Source organism: Danio aesculapii, chromosome 23 (genome assembly GCF_903798145.1).
Source record: "Danio aesculapii chromosome 23, fDanAes4.1, whole genome shotgun sequence".
NCBI classification, from domain to species: Eukaryota; Metazoa; Chordata; class Actinopteri; order Cypriniformes; family Danionidae; genus Danio; species Danio aesculapii.
In genome coordinates, this window is record NC_079457.1 from 30,261,831 (window position 1) to 30,272,366 (window position 10,536).

General features: G+C 34.0%; 1 protein-coding gene across 2 annotated transcripts in view; it reads right to left on the reverse strand.

The window, feature by feature from the left end:
- g6pd (glucose-6-phosphate dehydrogenase) overlaps window positions 1-7,534 on the reverse strand; it is a 30,210-nt gene extending 22,676 nt beyond the window's left edge. Inside the window, exons 1-3 of one of the 2 annotated variants that reach the window (XM_056449094.1) lie at window positions 7,498-7,528; window positions 7,320-7,334; window positions 5,242-5,360 (exon numbers count right to left, since the gene is read on the reverse strand). In XM_056449094.1, the coding sequence (XP_056305069.1) occupies window positions 5,242-5,360; window positions 7,320-7,334; window positions 7,498-7,522 (159 nt within the window). In that variant the 5' untranslated portion in view covers window positions 7,523-7,528. Of the gene's footprint in view, window positions 1-5,241; window positions 5,361-7,319; window positions 7,335-7,497 lie in introns of both variants that reach the window. The other variant, XM_056449095.1, reaches the window with a different exon arrangement.
- Window positions 7,535-10,536: the final 3,002 nt, after the last annotated feature.

Sequence of the window (10,536 nt, forward strand, 5' to 3'; positions counted from 1 at the left end):
CGACAATGCCAAACAGATAAAGCTGTTCTTTGGGAACAGGTCAAATGTGTGTTTAGTTTCAATGTAGTCATTTAAACAACACGTCCCTCAGACTAAGAATATTATGCTCAATCCTTAAAATCATGATCAGCAATGCAGCGATTGGCTGACAGCACAGTAGCGTAAAGATATGATTTGATTAATATTCAATTATCCATGTGATTACATACAATAGTAAACGGTTTGTTAAATATGATACGCAATGACTTTCCACATTTGTTGTGGGCTGAAGTCTTTACACTTTCAAGTGTCAAGAGTATTTATTTAGTTTTACTTTAAGAGCAGATTTTCTTTAGTTTAGTATAAATTTCTTAATCCTGTGGTGTAAGGCATAGCTAACTGTTTAACTTAATTTTACATCAAAAAAGCATTTGGATATTGGAAAGGCGTCTGGTGACTTGGATATTGGAAAGGTGTCAAACCATCCAATTACAGACATATTACTTTATAATTCCTTAAAAAAATAAAATATATAAATAGAATACAGGCCATGTCTATTATCATACAAAAATTTTACTATATTTGGGTTGGTATCTTTTAAAAGCATGCATTTGTATCTACAAAAAAAAGTCCATATTGGTTTTTTAAAAATAGCCTATAAAGTCACTGATAAATGTTCTCTTTGAACCGCTTGGGGAGGACCACCCCCATGACCCCATTTATTTCAGATTGTAGATTTCATAAGTTAGATTTTTTCTTTAAATCATATACATATATACACTGATTTTAATATATTTTATATAGAAATATACATTTACCATTTTCCCTAATTTAATACAGTAGATATAACATATAGGTTACTATTGTAATTGTAAAATATCAGCAGTTGGTATCACATTTGCTTGAAAGACAATCTAATCCTGTTTATATGAAATAAGTGTGGTTTGCCGGTTTGAGCTACCAGACCTGTTGACAACTCTCCGATGAATTTTGAAGTATGAAACTATCCTGGATCATGTCAAATCAATAAGCAAATCCAGCTAAATGAGTAATCCATGTAAAGAACAGACCCCAGGTCGCTTTATGAGATCACATGGCCAGAACTTCAACAATATGCTAAAAATATGAAAATATTTGATATTTCTTCTCTGAATTAACATTGTCACATTAGACAACATTCACACATTCCAATTTAAAAAGATTGTAATTAAAATGAGTAAATAAACATGCACAATAAACTGACACCGAGGAGAAGAAACTTAAAGTCATAATTTTGTTTTGTATAAGCACAAACGTGTTTGCGTAACTTGATAATATTCAAATTTTGACTGTTTTTTGGAACCTTTCTTTGAGACCATTGATGTATATGGAGATCAGGGAGCTCTAGTACTTATTGCAAAATATCTTAATTTGTGTTCGGAGGTCAAACAAAGGTCTTGGGGGTTTAAAGCGAAATGAGTTGTCAGTAATTATTGACAGAATTTTCATTTTTGGGATAAACAAACCCTTTAAGTCACAGCTGCACCTACAGAACATAGGAATGATGTTTATGGGGATGCAAACGCTAGTAAGCATGGGCCGGTATAAGATTCTAATGATAATGGATGATAACCTAGGACAAATATACAACGCTATTGTGATTACTGCTGTAAAATATGTTCTTTTTAAATGCCTGGGTGAAAAACTACTTTTTTTATTTAATTAAACACAATATATTTTATTTCCATTCTATTTTGGAACAGTAAACATGTCAGGCCAAATAATTAAAAATAAATCATTGACTTCTGTTCTTTTCATTAGTTTTTAAAAACACATATTTCTTCTTCACAAGGCATCTTGAATATCACTCTTTTCTTTGGAAATAAAGTAAGCCACTGCACTGTTCACAATAGCATAGGTAGATGTTGGCGGATAAGCAATTTGTTTTTCAAATGACTATGAATTAAACAAAATAATTGCAAAAATACATGTTAAAAATAACTTACACATACAGGAACGATATAACAGAAAATTTTTGCATTTTTTAAAACCTTGACTTTTACAAACCATGATAAACTTTGAAACCAGTTATCGTCCCATGCATAGATGCTAGTAAATAAGTATTTGCTAGTAAAGTATTTGCATCAATCAGAGTTGGTCAACAGTGAAATTCAATCCTCATGCCAGGAATTCTCAATGCAATGTATCTGAACTGCATATTTCACAGGTTTCATTACGAAATGATTATGTTGTTTGAAACAAATTTGCTTATGTCTGTCAGACTAGGGGGAGCTCTCTGAACGTTAAGTGGCTCAAGGTCAGGCAAATGAGGTGATGTCGCATATTTTAATATGGTTACATAACAGGTTACACATTATGCCATGAACCTGTGCAATACAATGCCAACCAACGATTCAGATCAGGCCATGAATCTCCCTCTCTTGGCCATCTTTTCCAACCCCACCCTCATCCAAAACACACAAGCCAGCTCTTTCACCTCTCTCCACACTTACTGAAAGAAAAGTGCTGACAGGGAGTGATATTGCATAATCCGGCTCACTAGCACCTATTTAAAAACCTAAACAATAAGAATGTCAAAAGCCAATGGCAGCAAAGATCTTTTCACAAAGCAGTTGTGCAAAATCGGAATCTAAAAGGTGGAAAAAAAAGAGGAACAAGGGAAAAAAACTGCAAAAAAGAAGGAAGAGGGTTTAAATTTCATCACAAAAATACAAGAAAAGAAACAATCAATAGTCAGAAGTGCAAAGTTCTGATCTATTGTAGTGCATACTTCAATTTAAATTCACGTGATGGCTTTATATGGGTGCTGAAAATCGAATCAAACTTTTCTAGATAAGCATTTTACCAAGTCCAGCCAATCACAGACCTTCTGCCACCACACTTGACCAATCAACTTTTAAGACCGCAAGTGTTCAACCTCTGAATTACTCAACTAGCCTGTTCTGTCTGGATGATAAATAGAAGCCTTGTGTTGGTAATGTGCTTTTACTGTTGCGTAATTATTTCACCAGTACTTCCTTATATATATTTAAGACTATCTAGCAGCTCACATGAATCTGAAATTGATTCCTTTATTGGAGTATCAGTAATCCAGCTGTGCTGTAAATTGATACCAGGAAAACTACAACAACTACATGCGTACTATTAGTGATGCCAGTTTTATTATAAAATATTACTTAATCTACATGCTGTTATAGACGTTAAGGTCCAGTTTTTTTAAGTTTCAATGAATGGTGTTCACACACTAGCAATAAAAGTTAGCAATTTTGTAATCAATTTTCAAAATTGACGGTAAATAAATAAACATTACAAACTCGATCAAGAAAACAATGATAAGCAAAACTATTTTATTTAGAACATTTACTTAAATTATGGCTCAGTTTATTAAAAGAATATTTTGTTTATTATAAGAATATTTCAAACTTGATTTCATATTTAACAATAATATGAATGCATTAATCCATTTCATATTTGAGGCATGCATCATTTTTGGGTAATGTTTTTATATCTTTTTTTTTTTTAAAAGTCACCTCATCCTTGAATTAGTCCATCGTTCTTCTGTTAAAAACAAAAATATATATTTTAAAAAATGATGAAAACCTGTAACTATTGACTTTTATAATATGAAAAACAAATACTATGGAAGTCGATGGTTACAGATTTTCAACATTCTTCAAAACATCTTTGTTGGTGTTCAACAGAAGACAGATTTGGCACACAAGTGAAGGGAGATTGAATGATGAACGAGTATTCATTTTTGAGAGAACTAATCCATTAAGTGTGCAAATTACTGAGAGTTTAAACAGTGATCTGACTGATTTTAAAGTCTCATTTTGGCTCCCCTGAAATGGGATTTGTCATAATATTGCAATTTTGTGAGTGGACCAAGTAAAAGACTGTGAACAGATCATTAGGAAATGCACACTCTCTGATTGCAAGAGTCAATTTCATGTTAATTCATGTCAAATTGAAAGCATGAAGTATAGTGGCTGCTTAAAAACTTAAATCAAATCAAAAAAGATTGTTTGCGTCTGTCAATCAAATGCTTGTTAAAGCATTTACTTTGGAGGAGGGCCAACTGAAGCAGGGCTGCATGATCTTGGAAAATCTAACATTGCGATATTTTGTTTGGTCACTATATATATTGCAATATGAATATAATTTCACCAGAGGATTTTAACAGCTCTGCATGGAAATTTCATTAACTCGGACAAACTGGGTCGAACTGCGATGTGACTATTGTAGATACACACATTGTGATACCGATGCACAAACGATATATTGTTCAGCCCTACTCTGAAGTATTTTTAAAAATATTTTAGTCTGGTATATTTATTCATTCATTCATTCATTTTCTTTATGGCTTAGTCCCTTTATTAATCAGAGGTTGCCACAGCGGAATGAACTGCCAACTTATCCAGCATATGTTTTACGCAGCGGATACCACAACCCAAAGTCTGGTATAATGCCTAATAATTTCTAGTGCCTTTAGCAAAACAAAAAACAACCAAAAAAACTTTCTATTGGTTTTAGCTATTGTTTTTCTATTGGCAATTTATTTTTAAATCAGAAGGAAAAATTGCATTATATTCTAAGGTAGTCCATCTAGAGAAGCATAACTGCTCTTAATTTAATGTCCAAATATATCAGTATTTAATGCAAAAAGCATGCATAGTTAGCAAGTACTATGATTAAATAATACTTTTAAAGCAAGTCTATCTATTCTTCTATATATAGAATTAAAGGTACAGTTCTCACCATCCAAAACTCCTGATAACATAGCAATGAAATAAAAACATTACACAATAATAATAATAATAAAGTAAAGGAAAAATAAATAATTATTAAGGTCATGACAAAATGTGTAACTATGCAATAGAAAAGCATTTGTGGCAAGGGATGCTGGGAGAGAGTTGTGAGATGTTTACAAAAAGGCCAGAAAAGTTCAGATTTCATGTCATTCCAGTAAAATGAAACAAATCTGGTAATTAAACTGTATATATGCGCACACACACAGACGCCCATTTCATTGTGCTTTTACAAATAGGTAGCTAAGGTGTGATGATGAGCATGTGCATTTGTATCTATTCGGAAAATTCAATAGATTACTAGAAATCTGCAGCCCTTGTAAATATATATACCTATTTGTGGTCCATAAGCAGATGCAAGGTGTGCGAAGTAAAAGAGAATTCATGACTGCAAGTGAAACTGTGTTAATTCCTCATTAAAAGTGACGAATAAATCAAAATAGTAAAGACTTACCGAAGCGCCCATGATGATGAAGATATGCACATCTGACTGGTGAAATGCGGTGTCATCATGCAGTTCTTTCCTCAACTGCCCAAACACTTCTGAACGTGAGAGCGGAAGGCTCATCTTGTCTGCCAAAAGGTCAGAAAAAGATTAAAGCACAGTCTCACAGAGCTCACATTCATACAATCAGACACATTATATCCAGTTGCGAATTGAAAAGTATGTCCTTTTCTTTGATAAGTGTTAAATGAAAAACAAAATGCTTTTATGAGTGATAAAGAGAAGCCAGGTGTTGCAATGTCCTTTCATGGTTTATATTTTTAGCTGTTCTTTCTTGTAAAATAACTTAATAAATAAATAAATAAAAAAGCCTTTTACCATTTCATAGCAATCTGAGATCTTCTGCCTGTATTGGAGCAATAGCAATCAAGCTATATTCACAATATATATGCAAAATCCACAATTAATGGTCTCAAAAAAAAAAACATTTATCTTCCACAGTACTGTGGTATGAAAAGTGCTTCTAAGTACATTTAAAATAAGTACATTTTCTGAGACAACAAAGCAGATTTGTTTTTACAGATGGGCTTTTTTTTTTTTTTTTTTTAATAAATTTGCTCTTTTTGATTCACTTCACCCAAAAAAAAAAAACATCATAATTTTGCTTCCAAAATAGATTTAAGAATATTTATATATTTGCAAGACAAAGGCAAAATACAGATAAAAAAAAAAACTTTTTCTAAGTGTTATCTGAAGATACAGTAAAAGTTACATCCAGTTTCTAGAGTTTGTGAGCAGTTACTCAAACCTTGAGCTCTTTTGTTGTTGTTTATTTGTTTGTTTTTGTATGATCATCTGATCCCTATGAATTTAAATCCCAAACAATCTCACAGAAACACTGAAATTATTTAGAGCAGCAGTAGTAAACTACAAATTGTTTAGATAGACATGAACACACAAGGAAGTAACAGACATTACCAAACTCAGAAAAGCTAAAGCTGTTCTAAAATATGTCACACAGAATCACACACAAAATGTTTTTAAAGTGCGATTTAACTAAATCTTTCCAACAAACACACACATTAAAATATCAAAAGGTATTATTATGAATGTTTAACAAGCAACACAATGTTCACAAGTAAAACTGCAGGTTTGTTAACAGATTGCCCTGTATGCGAAACCTGGACTAATATTAAACACTTCAGAAAAACATTATTTGTAATAATGTTAAATATTACATATGTATTAATTATTTTTTTTTGTTATTATTATTATTATTTGTGTTTTACATGCAATAACCTTGATAATATTGAGGTAAAGTTGGTTTTATATTCACACATTCAAAGTTTCTCCTTAATAATGTAATTTTAGAAAAGTATTCTTTGCAAAAGCTAAATAGTGAAATCATATTTGCAACAAATGGCTACTAAAGTACAAAATAAATAGTGCTAATAATGTTTTCCAATCATACTTACATGTGATTACAGACCGAATATTCAAAGTAACCATATAGGGAGCATGTCAAGTTGTCACTGAACGAAATACGAATATAAACCCATCTTTATCTCAATCTTGTTAATTATGATACACTCCGTCCTAGCCTTTAAAATACAGATATGTGTGAATATAAAACCAACTTTACCTCAATAAACAACAATAACTAAAACTGCTCTAAGAGTAGTCCAATTTATCACATCACACAACTACAGGATCTGCACTGGGATGATGACAAACACATATATCCTACCACTGTGTTCAGGGACTGTAGTATGTGCTCTCTCTGTGGCATACAAGAAAAAGTGCACATATAAACCTCTTGTACACAAAAGCACAACCTCCCACAGTCTGAACTTACCATAATGTTATTAGCACAATCCCTTATTTAACAGGGCTCAGCCTCGGCGACTGCAATAACAGCCTGCTAATGATTTTATGCAATGCATCACATTCAAAACAAGCATTCGGTTACTTGCAATTAATCCAAACGTCAAATGCTATTAGATCAAGTCAAGTTGTGTTTAGAAATGTTAGTAGACAGCAGAACAAATCAAGCAGAATCAAACGCATGACAACAACGTGCTACTTACATATCGTGTTCTTTACTAAACGAAACAAAAACACTGGGATTTAAATGCTGAACGGTTGTAACAGACCGAGATGTAACAATAGAGACTACAAAGGCATTTCTTTAAGACAGTTTCCTTCTTCCCTGTTCAAATGACACGGCGAGGCTCTGTGATTTTATTGGTGTAGAGAGAAACTCACCAGCGCTCGCTCGACTGCCCATCATTGCAGAAGGCTGGAGTAAACTGACGTAAAGCGACGCGACGACGCTGGAGGAAAAGTAAGGTGGGCGGAGACAACGTGCCAGAGGGCGGGGCTTGTGAACAACAACACACGTGCCGCGGTGATTGACAGCTAAATACTCCAGTGGCGAACACGCTGAACTCTCTTCAGTCCAATCAAAAGAGCGCACATGCCGAATACACAATGAGTGTTAGTCTTGCTGATAAGAGCTGGAAAAGAGTTCTGAAAGAGTGTCAGCATGACACTGCAGATAATAAAAGAAACAAAACATAACTTAATACATTCAACATATTAACATTTATATTTTGTTTAAATAATGTTACCATAAAGATTTTTTAATGTTATTTGAACAACTGCAGAGCAAGCAGCATGGAGTATAAAAATAAATAACCAGTCAATTTTTTTACATTTCTACCTTTGCGCCACCTAGTGCTGTAGTATAGATCTGATATAGATCATCGAAAATGTGTGCGTTTGTCTGTGTGTACAGGAGCGGATTTAACCAATATGCAAGATAAGCGGCCGCTTAGGGCCCCAGAAAATATGAGGGGGCCCAAAATAAATACCTAGAAAGATAAATGATACTATATAATATCGTTTTCTATCATTTTGCACGGCGAGGGTCTAAAAATTTTATTTAAACATAATTTTTACATCTGCGCAAATGTGTCCCCCACCTTCAACCATGGAGCAGTCTAGCAGTCAAATCAGTAAAATTTTAGTTTTAAAAACGAAATAGTTCATTTATTATGTTTAGTTGTGAATTCAACTTAAGAAAACAAATCGTTTCAAACGTTTTGCAAGGTGCTTTATTACCTGTTGTTATTATTTAGCATAAAGATAAAACGAAAACGAGATCGAATGATATAAGAAAAAACTGCAAAAAAATAATAATATGAAAAAAAAAATGTAAGCAAAAATTGCATTTTAGAACTTTTGGGCCCCTTTTACTTTAAAATACTTTAAAATATGTCAGAAATTTACATGGTTATGTCATAAAAGATGATGATGCAGTATGATGCAGTTATTTGTCTTGGCTTAATATTAAAGAAGGTGGTCAATGCTTGGAGTAAGGAGTATGAATGGAAATTATGCATTTAGCATATAAAGAAAGTAACAGACAAATGCCAAGGGTAGATTTGGGAGCAAGTCAACTAGCATGGAGAATAGTATAATAGTAATAGACAGACCATAGAAACAGGTTAAATAATTCATTCATTCGTTTTCTTTTTGGCTTTGTCCCTTTATTAATCTGGGGTCAGTGGAATGAACCACCAACTTATCCAGCCCATGTTTTACGCAGCGGATGCTCTTATTAGGATGCTCTTCCAGCTGCAACCCATCACTGGGAAACATCCATACACACTCACGCACACTACGGTCAATTTTTAACATACCAAATTCACCTGGGGGAAACCGGAGCACCCAGAGGAAACCCACGCGAACACGGGGAGAACATGCAAACTCATCATAGAAATGCCAACTGACCCAGCCGAGGCTAATAACATTTTCAAGTTTTTTATTTTTAATAATTTGCAACAATTAAAAAAAATCTTTCTTCACATTGTCATTATGGGGTATTGTGTATTGAGGAAATCAATGAATTTAATCAATTTTGGAATAAGGCTGTAACATTAAAAAATGTGGAAAAAGTGAATGCATGAATACTTTCCGGATGCACTGTATTTAACTGCTAGACTGATATAGATGCTTCTAGTGTTTTAAACAAGTACTTTATAGAAAACTGGCAAGTAACAAATCTGTCAGTCTCCTTATTGTTGTGACTAGCTTCTTTTTGGCCCCACTAAAAGTCAAAAACCTTTGCTACAAAATAAGATTGGGTATAAGATAAGGTGTTAATCCAATTAGCAAAATCGAAAGGTAATTTAACCTTGATTCAACGTCTACAGAATAACCATTCACCCATGTTTGAGGTAAGAACGTGAAAGAACGTCACCATATCGACGATTTTAGTGTTTTTATCACCGTTCTCCCCGCCCCTCCTCCCTCTATTCCCCCACGCCATTGCATTGGTCATATTAAATTGGGCAGTTATTAACATAATCAAAACTTCATCAAGACTTCATCAAGCAATGTAATGATCAATAAAATAGCGATTTTCAGAGTTTTCTAAAAAAATTATTGTTAATTTAAATTTATTTCTGCATTTCGAGTTGACGTCTTTGATTCAATGACGTCAACATTCTTGGAACGCTTTCCACGTTCTAAGGTGTTTTGCAAGCCGAGGCGAGCGGCCATTTTCTACAAAACGATTTATCTGTGCGGTTGAGGTAAGGAAAGAACACTTTATCTGTCGTTTTGATTTATTTTAATGTTTACGAATTTGTACATTGCTCATTTTATTACTTCGACTGAAGAACAGGTGAAAATAACAAACATGTTAAGACATTTTGAATATTGCAACTTTCGATTGGTCAAGCTAACTTGTCAGTTGTGTTTGTTTCCTTTAGGCAACTTCAGAGATCTGACCACTGAACACACAGGACTCTCATAAACGGACCAGGCGGGTTCTTTATCCTCTGGGACTCGAGCAGTTTTTTTTTACCACAGGCCAGCTGTGGGTAAGTTTCTTTAACAGAGAACAGGCTGCTATGCTTCACTATACGTTACTGTACGTTAGCTTCAGCATTGTCGATCTGCAGTATTATCATAACTCCTTTATCACTGTTTTCTTGCTAACTAGAGGTGTTTAACACTGTAATTTACTTTTTGTAGTCTAAAATAATATAGTCAAAAAAATGTTGAACGTGGCGACGCAGTGGTGCAGTAGGTAGTGCTGTCACCTCACAGCAAGAAGGTCGCAGGTTCGAGCCTCAGCTGGGTCAGTTGTCGTTTCTGTGTGGAGTTTGCATGTTCTCCCTGCGTTCGCGTGGGTTTCCTCCGTGTGCTCTGGTTTTCCCCACAGTCCAAAGACATGCGGTACAGGTGAATTGGGTAGACTAAATCAGTGGTTCTCAAACTGGGGGTCGCAGAATA